The 15,088-nt window shown below is 38.7% G+C and overlaps 1 protein-coding gene and 1 pseudogene across 2 annotated transcripts in view; both read left to right on the forward strand.

Annotated features, from left to right (window-relative positions):
* Positions 1-15,088, forward strand: part of FTO (FTO alpha-ketoglutarate dependent dioxygenase) — a 345,689-nt gene that overhangs the window by 110,277 nt on the left and 220,324 nt on the right. For both annotated transcript variants that reach the window (XM_032486327.1, XM_006185972.3), the window contains exon 4: positions 5,169-5,312. In XM_032486327.1, coding sequence (XP_032342218.1) covers positions 5,169-5,312 — 144 coding nt within the window. The remainder of the gene's footprint in view (positions 1-5,168; positions 5,313-15,088) is intronic.
* On the forward strand, positions 2,990-3,547 carry LOC102523257 (annotated as a pseudogene).

Raw genomic sequence — 15,088 nt, forward strand, 5'->3', positions numbered from 1 at the left:
ATAAAGACTTTCAGCTTCAAGGGCCTCCTGGCCTGTGTCTTAGCTATTCAGCCTTGTTGTTATGTGTGAAAGCAGCCGTGGACAAGATGTGAATGATGATCCTGACTGTGTTCCAGGTAAACTTTGTAAGAGCAGGTGATAGGTCTGACTTGCTTGTGGGCCAGAGCAAGGTTCATGGGCTTAAATGCCTGTAGGAGACAGGGAGAGCCCGCTAAGGAGTCAGGTGGCCGACTGGGCACTGCCACTGGCCGAGAGCATGTGCCCTGTCTAAAAGAGGCAGCGACTTCTTACCTGCAGCCACTTGTGAGTGGCCCAGTGATACCCGATCTTGTAATTCAAGAGTGGTGGGAAATTGGTATCTTTACGCAAGGCACTTTTATCAGCTGGCAACTAATTTAGATTTGTTTAGAAAATGTCTTGGTGGTCAAGTTATTTACCTTTGTGAGCTCTTTTCTGGTCTACAGGATCTAGTTTGGCAAATTCTGCTGTTTTCAGCTCCAACTTTGTATTATGTATAAATAAGAACTTCCTGGAGATTGTCATCAAACATGGATAGCAAATATCTAATTCTAGTGGTGCTAACTACCTCTTCCGGTGCCTGCGACAGACACCAGTAATCAATCAGACCACTCTTGCCTGCTGAACCTGGAGAAAATTTTGGAGTAATTTTCCACCTGGGCTCAAAAAAACCCACCACCAATGAGTTAGTTGTGTCCTCTGGTATGTACATTATTTGTCATCCCTATTCCAGAGGATTCTCTTTAAAATATTTTTGGGATTAAGGTAGGAAATGGCTTTAGACTTTTTAATTCTATGACTTTATTCTTAAAGAAATCTAGCTAAAATTTCTCCTCACTAAAAAGTACTTGAAAGAATATATATCAGAAATTACAGCACATAGGACAGAATGTGAGATTCTGTTCCTATGGCAGTATCAGATTTTAGATTCAAATGTAGGGTATCTAAGACTGTCCACACTTGGATGTGTCCTTAAAGGTTTTAGTAGCATTCCTTCTTTGAAGACACCATGAACTTGGATTTCTGGTCTGTTGGTTTTTTTTTTTTTTTTTTTTTTTTTGCCACCATACCTGTGCAGAGTAATGGAAATGAATGATTATCACGGGGAATTCCGTTTTTTCTTTCTCTTACTGCCTCTAATCCTGGTGCACAGTTACTGCTGAGTAAGATGTTCAGAATTTAGGGACTCCGTATGGATGGGTGCCACCTGGGATTATGTCCTTTTGGATCATATATGTGACATGCACGTGATGGAGCCCAAGGAAAACACGCTTTATTGTCTATTTTGATCGCATCAAACTTAAAAAATTTTTTTAACTGAAGTACTGTCAGTTACAATGTGTCACTTTCTGGTATACAGCACAATGTCCCAGTCAGGAGTATACATACATATATTTGTAAAACTTTACATCTTTCATACTCTACCCTCTGAGTCTAAACTGTACTTGTTTCAAGTTTGATCATCTCCGAGAATTCTGCTCTATCCATTCTAGCCCTCGGTGAACCTGTCTCTTCTCTAGACTTCTTTAATATTGAGAACTGTACTAATTTAGCAGTTGTGCTTTACATCATTTGATTTAATTGGCATTTGTTTCTTTTCCCCTCTTTCATTAATTCTCTTCCCACCATCTAGCACAGTGAGGACCGCGAGTGGTGTGAACTGAAAGGACATTTTCCCTTTAAGCAAGCAGTTTAGTCCACGTGTTCATTGGGTGCCTTTTATGTGCCAGTTACTAGGATGCTAAGTGTGAGTGGACAGAAAAACGGACCCAGCCCTTGAAGACCAGAGTCTAGTGGATTAAAGTCTAATCGAATTTAAAACGTTCCCCTTTTTAGTAATCAATAATGAACATTTACAACTCCACTGGCAGAGAAGTTTCACTGGGCATAGCTCTTTGTTTCATTCATTGGTATATATCAAGTGCCCAGGTCAGTGCCTAGTATACAGTAAGTGCTCAATAAATATTTCTTAAATGAGCTTTTAAGGTTTGATATGGGCACAGGACTGTTAGTGAAGTATAGTGTGTGCCTTTCCTGCCAGAAATATTATATGCACATATGCACACATGTGTGTATGTGTTTGTATTTTTTACACAAATTATAATCTCCTCCTTTCTCTTAAAAATATAACAGCTAGTTCTGTATCAGTGTATACTCATATTACTTTAAGTGACTATATAGTGTTTTATTGCCTGGACATTTCATAATTTACTTAACCAGAAACTTCTTGATGGATATTTAGGTTGTTCTAATCTTTTGCTCTTATAAGCAGTGCTACCATAAATATCCGTGCTCATTTGCAACTTCTGCAATTTGGAATTTTAGAGTACATTCCTAAAAGTGGTATTGTGGAATTCCTCTAAGTTCAAAGGCTTTATGCATTTGTAATTTAATGAGTATTGCCAGATAGTCCTCTACAGAGAGTGTGAGTGTGCCATTTTGCTACACTCTTAAGTGACACTGTATTTTATCAAAGTGTTTGATTTTTTTCTGATAGGTAAAAAATATCTATTGTGGCTTTAATTTGTATTTCTCTTACATGAATATGTTTATAAACATCTTTTTATATGTTTACATACTTTTATTTCATTTCATGTGTTCTGTCTTTATAACTTCTGCCCTTTTTTTTCTAATTGTTGATCTTTATCTTATTGATATGTGGAAACTCTTTATATAGTTAAATTCCCTGGCTATGCTTGCTTGTTTTATATTTCTATATGAATTGTAGAATTAGCTTGTCTAGTGGCCAGCCCCATTCACTTAAAAATCAATCCTCTTGATATTTTTATTGTGTTTGTGTCAAATTTATAGATGATTTAGGGAGAACTGACATGTCCATGATGTTTTGTCTTGTTTCCCAAAAACCTAACATGTCTTTACATTTGTTTACATGAGTCATTGGGGTTATAAAGGGCATTGTCTTAACTTTGGGAATGTTTCTAATGCTTCACTGTTAAAATATGCTGGCCTTTGCTCCTCCAGGTTTTGTATCTAGAGGCATTCAGAATGGTCCAGCATTTGACATACTGTCGCAGGCTGTCCTACAATACAGCCTCTAACAAAACTGGGTTGTCCTGAGCCCCTGGTAATAGAATTGTTTACCTTTATACCAAGAAAGTTGGGAGAGCACCAAAATCCGCATGTGGCGTGAGCCCAGGCCGACTTCGAGGAGTTCACACTGAGACCTAAAGTTCTCATGAGACTGTCTAAAACAAAACGACATGTCAGCTGGGCTCATGGTGGTTCCATGTGTGCTGAATGTCTGTGACAGGATCAAGCGTGCTTTTCTTATTGAGGAGCAGAAAATCGTGAAAGTATTGGAAGCACAAGCACAGATTCAGAAAGCAAATAAAACATGAGGCTTTTTTAAGTAATAAGCGAAAAACCTTAAAAAATGTGCTGGCTTTGGGATTCAGATAGATCTGTAGCTGTATCATGTTAAGGAACTAGCCACCTATTGCTATCTTATTGAGGTGGTTGGTTTTTTTTTATAATGAAAGAATTTTTTTTTAAGTTTTACTTTATTTATTGGGGGGAGGTAATTAGGTTCATTGATTTATTTTAATGGAGGTAGTGGAGAATGAACCCAGGACCTCATGCATGCTAAGCATGTGCTCTGCTACTGAGCTATACCTGCCCCTCAAAAGGATGTATTTTATCAGACACTTTCGTGTATCTCTGGTTACTCATGAATTTCTTGTTTGTATTCATCTATGAATGTGATGGATTTTAAGTACAGGTTTTTGCATATTGAACTATCCTTGTATTCATGGAATAAGTGCTCCTTGATCATAGAATGCTATTCTTTTAATATGCTGCTGGATTTGGATTCTATTTCCTTAAGCAGGTCTTCCTCAACTTACAGTGGGGTTACCTCCCAATAAACCCATTGTAAAGCTGAAAAATATCATAAGTCAAACTGCATTTAATACACCTAATCTGCTGAACATCATAGCTTAGCCTAGCCTGCCTCAGGTGTGCTCAGAACACTTTTATTAGCCTACTTTTGAGCAAAATCATCTAACATGAAGTCTGTTTTGTAATAAAATATTGACTATCTCATGTAATTCACTGAGTGCTGTATTGAAAGTGAAAATTAGAATGGTTGTGTGGGTACAGAATGGTTATCAGTGCATTGGTTCTTCACCCTCATGATTGTGTGGCTGCTCAAGAGCTACCCCTGCCTAGCATCACAGGACAGACACTATTGTCCTGCGTATCGCTGGCCCAGGGTTGGATCAAAACTCAAAGTATGTTTTTGATTGAATACATACTGCTTTCACACCATCATAAAGCTGAAAAATTGTCAAGTCAAACCATCATTCTGGGAACCCTCTATATTATATTTAGGAATTAAGCATTAATTTTCAGATGTGAGACTGGGGTGTGTGTGTGTGTGTGTGTGTGTGTTGGACTTTGATTCATATTCTAGCTTTATGAAACGAATTTGGACACTTGTCTATGCACTTAAATAATTTACACCATATTGAAATTACCCACTTTTTAACTGTTTGATAGAGTTCTCCTCTGCAACTCTCTAGGTCTGTGATTTCCTGCGAGAGAGTTCTTTGATAGCTTTCTTTATACCTTCTGTGACTTGTTTAGCTTTCTGCATCTTCTGGGGTCGATTTTGGTCGATAATATTTTCCTAAAAAACTATCCATTTAATCTGGATTTTCTAATTTAGCTACACGGACTTGAAGCAAAATAATTTTCTTTCATTTTCATTGGTACCTGTGGTTATTTCCTTTCCATTTTTAGATTTTTTTTTGATTAAAAATAAATGACATGTTACAAATATTCTAAGTAATTTTTTAAAATGACATAAAAGGATTGTATAGTTCATTTATCCATATTTTATTAAAAGTTCAGTTATTCCTAAGATAACTATTATGAAACCGAGAACTTTTATTGTTTTTTTAATTCTTATTTTTTACTGAAGTGTAGTCGATTTACAATGCTAGTTTTGGGTGTACAGCAAAGCGATTCAGTGACACATATACATATATATATTTTCAGATTCTTTTCCATTACAGCTCATTACAAGACATTGAATATCGTTCCCTGTGCTATACAGTCGGTCCTTGTTGTGAAACCGAGAACTTTAGATGAAACATTTCCTTGCTGATTACTCTTTGCTCTTTTGACAGGTCCTGAAGAGGAAAGCGAGGATGATCCTCAACTCGAAGGCAGAGACCCTGATATCTGGCATGTTGGTTTCAAGATCTCGTGGGACATAGAGACACCTGGTTTGGCAATACCCCTTCACCAAGGAGACTGCTACTTTATGCTTGGTAATTGGGAGGATCAAAGCTTTGTTGATGCTCTGGTGTCTAAGTTTTAGATTATTGGGTACAGACTTCGAATATGTCTTTTGAAATACATTTTCAAGTATTTTGTAATGATAATGAAACTTCTATCTGTAACAATTTTTTTTAAAGCTACTGCTCATTTTAAAAGTTGCTTTTCTTTTCATTCTCAGTGTTTATGGAGTTCCCCAAATGTGCTAAACAGCTTTCAAGATTTTTCATTAGAGCTACCAGATCATCTAAGTCAACTGATCTGTGTGAAGTTTTCAAAAGATGTCCCTGCCCATATAGGTTTTTAGTGAAAGTCTTTTTTTGCTGTGAATTTAGTTTCTTCTCAGGAACAGCTGACCTGACAGCGCAGCCTTTCCCTCCCCTCATTGAGTTCTCTCATTTCCCTCATTTAGTTCTTTGAGAAGCAGTGTTTCAGCTGTGGTCAGGCTAAGTGAAGCTGTAGAGCTTTGTGTTTTGCTTCTGTGCTCTGAGTTTTTTGTTTTATTTTTCGATTTTCTATTTGCTTTCTGATGCACAGTGTGCGAACAATATCTGTTTTCCCTCACAAAGCCTCTCAGGGTTTGTTCTGTCCTTGGCTCTGACTCCGGATTATTTAGGGTTGATCTCACTCTTACCTGCCTGGGGGAGTAATCTCCCCACGTGTTTGGTTTTAGAGCTAGGAAGCGCCAAGGCTTAAACTCAGTATTTATAATAAGAATTATTTCCCAATCAACAGAGTGTTTGTAGAGGGCCCACTGTGTTCTACGTGCTGCATAAGGTTCTGGAGGAGAGAGTGGAGATGGCTAAAACTTGGTCCTTGCCTTCTAGGAATTAAGAATTTGGAGTAGCCCTTGAGGCCATTAGCTCAGTAAATGTTTTCCAGGTGTCAATCATTCTCACATCGGTGTCCAGGTTCTTGCCAGGTCCACGTGCTCCCTGTACTGTTATTACTTATGTAATATTTCTCTCTAGATGAAATCACTTTTTTCTTTCACTGAAATGAATTTATTTTAGGAGATTTTATATCGCTATCTTAAATGGAAAACCAGCTTCCCTTGGCATAATTAGAGGAATTGTATGAAGAGAGAGAGAAAGGAAAACAGTATTAAGTGCCCTCTACTTTTGTTTGCTGCAGGTCCCAAGCCCGAGTCCTGGTCTGTCTTCTGTAACTGTTACAGACAGGTGTTAGCTGCATAACAGTGCCAGTCTCAGACTTTCCCCTCCATGTCAGCGGGGAGATCGGAAGAGCATTGTGTAGGGAATTACTTTCTCATGGTGTGATTCCGTGGTAAATTCTTAAATTCTTCTCATGGATGATTCCTGCATTTGTGAAACACGGATCTAACTAAGCCCTAAATCTCTCGCCTGCCGTTTGCACGTCGCTTTACAGTTTACAAATCAGTTTCACATAAGCAGTCTCATTCAGTCTCCAAACAACCTTATGAGGGAGACGGTGCAGGGGTTGTTCTGTTCTTAAGTAATTTGCCCATGGTCCCTCAGTTCGTGTGAGGCAGAACAGGGACCAGTGTGGGTTGCAGGCTTCATAGACAGTGCTTATCTCACTCTAAAAGGGACCGTTTAGATTTGACCCTGATTCACTGAAATCTCTATGTGGAAATGCTTTTAGGGTTAAGGCCATCTCTTCACCCGCCCCTCCCCTCCTTGCCTCAGGAACTAAGTTGGTTTTCTGAAGTCTTTGCCCCATCACTGAGCATCATTTGTAGGTAAAACAGACTATTAATTCATTTTTTAATATACCACCCAGATGTGGCTATTTACCATGAGTATAAGTGGGTGATCATTTCAACCAATAAACCACTTTGCTTTTGGACACTTTGTTCAAGAGTTTCTGTTAGCATTTGGCATCTTTAAAAGAGATGAGAACCAGAATGGTGCTATTTTTAATAGCTTTATTAATTTTCTGTATATAAAAGTAGTGCATACACATTGTCAAGATTTAGCTATTTTCTATTTATTTAGTAACATCTGATTGAAAAGGTAATACATGCTCATTGTAGGGAAAAGAAGTTCAGAAAAGTATAAAATGAAAGAAGAATAAAATAAAAATCAGGTTCATGCCTATTTTAGTACATTCCTTTTCAGCCTTTTCCCTAGATGCACATATAGCTGTATCTGGAATAACAGTGGTATATGAATAACAGCTACATTTATTGGGGGATTAATGACACATCAGACCTTCTTTTAATCTTCTCAATAACCCGGAGAAGTAGATGTTAGCTATATTGAGAATGAAAATATTAAGCTTAGACTGATGTAGTGCCTTAGCCATGGTTACACAGCTGGTAAGAAGCATGGATTGGAACTTGTCCTTTTATCCCACTTGGGCTCTGACACCCATGTCCAGCTCCCCCACCCCCATACATGGATGCCCTCCTCACCCCACGATGCTTCTGCCTCACCTCAAGGACTAAATTGTTCAGAAGAGAAGAGGAGAATGTGACGATGGTGGTTATCTGCTTCTTTCTTTTCCATTTCTTATTCAATGTATTTTTCCATATGTTTTTCTTGGCTCAGAAATACATTAATAGTGAAAGCATTAAATAATTACATTGTCCTTTTGACTTATGTATTATAATGAATATACTTTTAAAAATCTACTGTGTTTTCCTTTAGCTATTGGAGGTGATACACAGAAGGGAGTGTTACTGTTTTATAGGAGCTGATATCCAAGACATAACATGTAGTCCTGACTTCCAACTCCTGCCTTCAGATCTCAGTGAAATAACCGACAACCTACTGAGCAGGGCCAAGCCTAGCACACTGTACCCAGAGTTTGTATATAGGATATATTTTCTTATTAAGATGTCATATTCGAGTTCTAAAATGAATTTTCCTCCCTCTCCTCTTAGACAGAACAAAACAAAAATAAAAGCAACCATGGTCCAAAGCTACCTTTTTCTCTTTATGTTTTAAAACCCGGATACTATACAGAGCCCTGTGGAGGGACCTCAGCCCTGTACTGATATCTGAAATCTGAACTTCATAGCACTTATGAAAAGGAAACAGTTTAGCTCAATTTATAATAATATATTGGTCTGCAGAGGAAGTGCAGACTGAACCCTGCTGTCTCAAGTAAATACTCCAGGGGTGTCTGATGGGGAATGTGTCGGGTGCCTGTAATAAATCCACTGCCTGTGGAATTGAGTGAAGGCCCTGCTGGCAGTGCCTGAGGACACGCTTAACTGGGGTTGTCACGGTTTTACTTTTAAATTGGAATCTTTGCCCTAATCTCAGAGTTAGACATGACCAGATTTGCAAGCAGATTTACAATTTTCACTAATTTTCCAACCAGGACTTCAAAATACACTTAGAGTAAAAAAAAAAAGTACACTCTGGTCTTTCTCAGAGTAGGATGATTTACTTTGCCACAGATGTTTTCCATAGACTGAATGCAACCAGGGAGCTAGGGACCTAAAAGTGGCTTGGAGGCAATTTTGGGTTTGCTCTTTTTGTGGAACAGATTATACAGTTCAAGGGACATCAGCCAAATTATGTTCATTAACCAGGAGCCGAGGGTGGAGGGTGGGATGTTTCAGGACAAAGGTGAGTGCTAGGTAAACATTTTGGGCAAACCTCCTTTTTTCTCCCCACTTAATTTATTATTATTATTTTTTACGTGGCACTCTTCATGACTCTGTTCTGTCTGATCGCTTTCCTTTTGTTTCATTAACTCCAACTACATCTCATTTGCATATATCTATCATTACAATAACAATCAAGCTATTTCAAAGCTTCAGTTGCCAAGTAAAAATTCCACAGCCAATAACGAAAACAGCAATATAAAGTGCAATGCACAGTGTATCCTTTTTGGTTTGGCTTTCCCTCACCAACACTGTAGGGTAGAATCATGAAAGGCCGTTTCTGGTCAGGTGACCACGTTCCAGACTCCCCTCTTGTCCGCTGGTGATGCACTGTAAACACCCCTCTGAGCCTTGGCCTCCCCTGTAAAACTTCACAATGCCTGCCGCCCAGGCTTATTGTGAGGCCAAATCAGAACGTATACGAGAAAGTGCTTTGCAAGCCCCAACTTGAAGGTGGAGACTCATTCTGAAGACTGGGAGCTGGGCCCTGGTCCACGGGAGAACCAGCGAGGGAGGGCCTGACACCGGAGTGCCGAGTGTTGTCTTCTTTCCCTGCTTCGTGCCCTGAGTCTTGCCAGCCTGGCACCTGCCCATTTCAGGTGTGTATTTCTGTAGCCACAAGAAGGAACTACAAGAAAGGGACATCTCACCAGTAGATTCCTGAGGATGAGGAGAATGGACGTCTGGCCGTTGTTGGCCCAGGGCCCCGCGGTAACCGCCATCTTACCTTGGGGGAGGCTGTTTCCTTACAGAGCCTGGCCTCTGGCTTTTCATCCACTAGGTTCCCCTTCTCTGAAATATCTGTGGCTCAGAGCAGCAAGACCCAGTGCACTGTGGACGCTTGATGTGGTGCACCCTGAAAGCGTGCCCTGCTTCTGTCTGTGCAGTCAACACGAGCTCTCTAGTTGGAGTTTGTAGCTCTGTGAGCAGGAAGAGCTGAGGCCTCCTGGGACTTTAAAGTCGCTTAACTGGTGCTCCTCTGGGACTTCCCTTGGCGACTGTGGCAGCTTTGTTAATCCTCCAGGGGTCCCTCCCGCCCGCCCTGATTTAGACGTTGCATTCAAAGGAAAAGGCTTGTGTTATTTCTCCCTCTGACCCCGTTCCCTTCCTCCCTCAACCTCTGACTGACCACTGGAGTAAAAAGTACCGATAATATATAGCTTAATCATAAATTCTAAATAATTGTACTTTATTACCTCTCATGGGTCTTGAAAGGTAGGTTCTGTGTTGTGCTCTCTGCCGAGGCGAGGGAATAATATAGCAGCGGTAGTAAATTATAACTCCAGGCTGCGTCGGTAAGCTTGAGGAATTGCCATTTAAGTGGAAAGTGCTTGAACAGCCAAATGAGCACCTGCCATGTTTATTTTCAGTTTGAAAAGTAGGAACATGACAGTATAGTTCCAGCTGCTTGTCCGACGTGAGCTCACCCTGTTCTTCCCTGCTCAGCAACTGCGGTATTTGCTTCTCGCTGTTCACTTTTTGTGGAGTGGAGGTGTCTCTCCTCCTGAAACTTTTGCTCTAAAATATGCCCCTAAATGCTGACATTTTCAAACTTGGGCTTTTTGACTTCATACCCGATTTATTGGTATTGAGTCAAATTGGGGAGAGGGCATGGCTTGTGTAATAGGCTCTGAGGACGGGACCTGCGTGTATTCCTAGGTACTTGGAAGGATTTGCCAATCTCTTACACTTTCGTATCATATCCGGCCTTTTTGCTGATTTCTGTATTATTTATAAGGTTGTGAACTTGACTTGAAATGCATGTGATGAGTACGACTGTGGGCTGAGGCTTTGGTATATTTTATCTGTTTCTCATAACAAGCCTATCAGGTAGGTAGTTGTCCATTTCTGATCACCATTGTTTCCCAGAGAAGAAAATTGATGGGGATTGACTGCTCATGGGTACGTGCTGTCTTTAGGGATATGAAAAGACTCTGAAATCCGTTTGTGGTGATGGTTGCACAATCCTGTGGCCATACTAAAGCGCAGTGAGTTGTATATTTTCTGTGAATTGTTTGGTATGTGAATTATATCTCAATAAAGTTCTCTTTAAAAAAGGAAATTGAGGCTCAGAGATGTAAAAGGCGGGGAGGGTGTAGCTCAGTTGTAGAGTGTGTGCTTAGCATGCACGAGGTCTTCGGTGTAATCCCCAGTATCTCCATTAAAATAAATAACTGAATAAATAAACCTAATTATCCCCCCACCAAATCATTCAAAATAAACTAAAAAAAATTAAAAACAAACAAAAAGTAAATAAATAAAAATTAAAAAAAAGAGATGTAAAATAACTTGTTCAAGGTCATATCCCTAATGAAGCTTGTGTTTAAATCCAGGTTTTTCTCAGACCAAAGCTATTCTTTTTCTTACTGAACTATGCCGTCTCTACTAATGATGTAGTCATGGAATCCTTTTCCTTTAAAAATGTGGAAAAAATATTAATTGAACAATTAATAAATGAATATATGTATATTCCCATTGTAAAGGATTCAGACAATGTGGAACTATGTAGAATAAAATGCGGAAGTACTTTTTACCTTCCTCTATCAGGTAGTTTTGTAAGCATTAACATAAATATAATTATGTCAACATATTAGCATATATGTTAATTAATATAATTAATATATTAACATATATGTTGCTTCTGCTTTTTTAAAAAACACAAATGGAACTTTCTTATATATATTACTATAGTACTTGCTTTTTTAAAACTTAATATGTTCTGGATATCTTTTCCTGTCAGTACCTCATTTATATTATTGTTAGTATTAAAATAAAAATGTACTAAATAATAAAATTGTAGCTATAATAAAATATGTACCAAATCAAAATGTATGTATTAGGAAATAAAAATTCAAACAGTTGAGGTTGATCTGAAATGGAAAGTAAAAACATTTTACACTTCCTCCCAAATTCCGTTTCTTAGAAATAACTACTTTTCACTGTATTTATATTTTATTCTTTAAGTGATTGTCTCCTTCTTAACTCTTAAATACTTCTTAAAAGCCCTTAAAAACTCATTTTTCTTAAAAACTCTTAATACTTCTATATTTTCATCCGACAACTTGAAGCACTATCAATTTTTTCACGAAGAAAAAGGTGGAGTCGGCTGTCTTACGCTCTCTCTCACTCTCGCTTACTTTTTTTGTTGGGTAACATCTACTTTTAGTTTTTCTCTTTTAATTGGTTACTTTTATACCAATATATAGATGCTCTCTCTTAACTTCCAGTATTTCAGCCATATCATTACTTTCACATTTTTGAAGCTTGTAACGTTTACATACTGATCTGTAATTGTGATGAGATGACCATGCCTTCTTTGCATATTGACTCTGAAATTTGAAAACCAGTACCTACCAGTGCTTATGTAGTTGTTATTAATTGTAGAACCAGAGTGACTGAATTCGTAAATAGAAGATGTCATCCACTGTCATCACTAAACTGGCGTCAGTTGAAAGGGTATATTGTAAATGTCAGGTCAAGATTTTATACCTCATCAGACTCTCAGAATCGTGCTACATTATTTAGCTGGCTTTGTATTTGAACCATGACTTTCTTGTGTAGCCCTCGCTCTCCCCCTGGAATTCATAATTGCCTTTCTTTGTTCTTACTGATAGAAGACCCATGCTAAAGTGATAGCTCTATGTCACTAGGTGTTTTGTCCTACTACTTACTTAATGTTTTGATAAATACTGGCTTCTGCAAACCCACCTGGCTCAGTTATCATACTGAGATTTCTTCTCATTTGCACTCCTTTGCAAATTGCATTTTTACTTGGGTCTGTGGCTTTGTCGTTTCTGGAACTTTCTAAAAATGCCTTCTACCTACTATATTTTAGATCCCTAAAAATGTGTAACCTCTACACTACCTAACACAGTACTTTGAACATGGTAGGCCCTGTAAAAAATAATTATTGAATCAATGAGTGAGTGAACGTACCAAGGATTGGCTCCCTCCCCATCCCCACCCCATTTCATGGCACTATGTCTTGGCCATATAGGCAAAAGGAAATATTTATTCTATCCCTGAAAGCTCCTGGCTGGAAAAGGTTTTGAAGCCAGGTTTTGAAGTCCCTCCTCAAAACAGATGGCCATTTACCTAATGTTCTGGGATCTCCAGAGTCAGCTTTTAGAATCTTCCATAGCATTCTGTTCCTTCAGTGATCCATGCTTTACTTCCTCATATCTAGTCCCAATAATGTGACATCATGGAATTTTCCAAAATGACACAGTGTCTGGATCAATCTGTACTTTCTCTGCCAAATTTTTGATAAGACCATAAAAAATGTATTTTTTTTTTTGTTTTTGTCTTTTGTTAAGCTGAGGATGGATGTGTTGTTATGAATTGTGAGGTCCTTTTATTCTCCTGTGTTTCATTCATTCAGTCATGCTGTATTGAGGTAATTCTACATCTGGGTTGGGTGGGTGGAATTTTCCCCTTTGGCTGGCAGTCTTAATATGCCCTCTTTGACTGTCTGTCTCTGTAACATAACTCCTAAAAGCAAGAGCTATGGCAAGGAATTTTTCAGGCTTTTAATTTGATTGTGTATCCTGTGTGGTTCTTTGCCACTTCTGTAAAGACAGTGGAAGAATGACCATGAATGAAGCCTTTACAAATTTTACTTATTTTTTAATTGATTTTTGTCGACTGAGCGAGCTCAGGACTGGACCAGGAGTGAGCTTGACTCTCCTAAATCAGCCAGTCCTACATCAGATTTCAAGGCCAGACTGTATACCCCATGATGAAAGAAGATTCACTAAACTCTTTCTGCTGAATAGTTCTTCTAGGCCCAATAAACATTTAAAAAATTTTAAAAGATATTAATTATAGTCCTTGGGCAATTCGTTATAGTGGCTTTGTCCTGAAAATCTGCCCTAAAATTGGTCCTTGCACAAACCTTTCTCCTTATATTTGTTCGTACTGTTCCCTCCACCTTGTCATGTTTTTCCCTTCATCTAGGTACAGGTATAATTCACATACTTAGGAGTGACATTAAAAAAATTTAATACTCACAGTGGCAGGGCCACTGACCAAACAGTGTGGATGCTGTGACTCTCCTTCACCTCCGGACTAGAGCTAAACTTTTTCAGAGCCAGTATTATACGTATCCTTGTACACACAGCACTTACTGCCTTAGACATGATAGGGACTTAGCCAAGTATCTAGAGAGAACAGCCTTTTTTCTCCCTAGGTATTAGGCAGAAACCATAGCCATCTTCCTCCATTGCCAATGGAAAACCATATGTAAGATAGCAGCGAATAAAAAGGGAAGTCGGAAGGTATGTGAAGGAGCAGAACTTACAGGTTTAAGTGGCTGCTTCTGTTTCATTCATTAACTTTATTTGGGATGTTCTGGTCCCCACAGTTCACTGGACCAGTGGGCAGATGTCATGGCTCTGTGTATCCAAAGGGGGAAAAGAAGAAAACTACTTAATTCAAGTTTTCTGTTGACCTAACCTCTGTCCCTTCTCATCTCTCCATTTCTGCAATTCCTTCTGCCCTCCAGCCTTTTGAGAAGAGTTGCAACTTGGAAGAGTAAAGGCAGCCCTGACCAAAGTGGGATTAAAGTTCCTTTTGCCTATTTAGAAAGCAAAAAGGAATGATTAGCCTCAAGAATCTATTCTCTTCACAGCCCAACAGCAAACCAAGCATTCCATAAAAGTTAATTTAAAAAAAAAGAGGGAGAAAGGTGTGTACCCTGAGGTCATCTTTACCTCTGTACTTGTTTTTATGAAAGAGTTTTCAGTCTCCATGGAAAATTGTATTGGGGAAGATTTATGAAACTAACCAAAGCTCTTCTCGCCTTCACTGATTGCAGTGTTCCACCGTTTTTATTTGGGGGACGAACCCCTCTTTTCTGAGGACCTCTTCATTGAACATTTCCCTATGAGTCTTTTAAAAATAATCATACTTATTGTTTTATTTTTTATTGCTAAGTACAAAAGCAATAATATATGTCATCTAGTCAAAGATGCTATCAATTTTAAGATGTATTCCAATTTCAGAGATGTTAAATATGAAGAAAAAAATGTGTACCTTAGAACTCATGCTCATTGTAGAGAATTTACAAGCTATAGGAAAGTATAAATTGAATAACAAAAATACATCATGAGGGAGTGGGTGTAGCTCAGTGGTAGAACCCATGCTTAGCATGCTTGAGGGTCCTGGGTT

The sequence above is a fragment of the Camelus ferus genome, chromosome 9 (genome assembly GCF_009834535.1).
Source record: "Camelus ferus isolate YT-003-E chromosome 9, BCGSAC_Cfer_1.0, whole genome shotgun sequence".
Lineage (NCBI taxonomy): Eukaryota > Metazoa > Chordata > Mammalia > Artiodactyla > Camelidae > Camelus > Camelus ferus.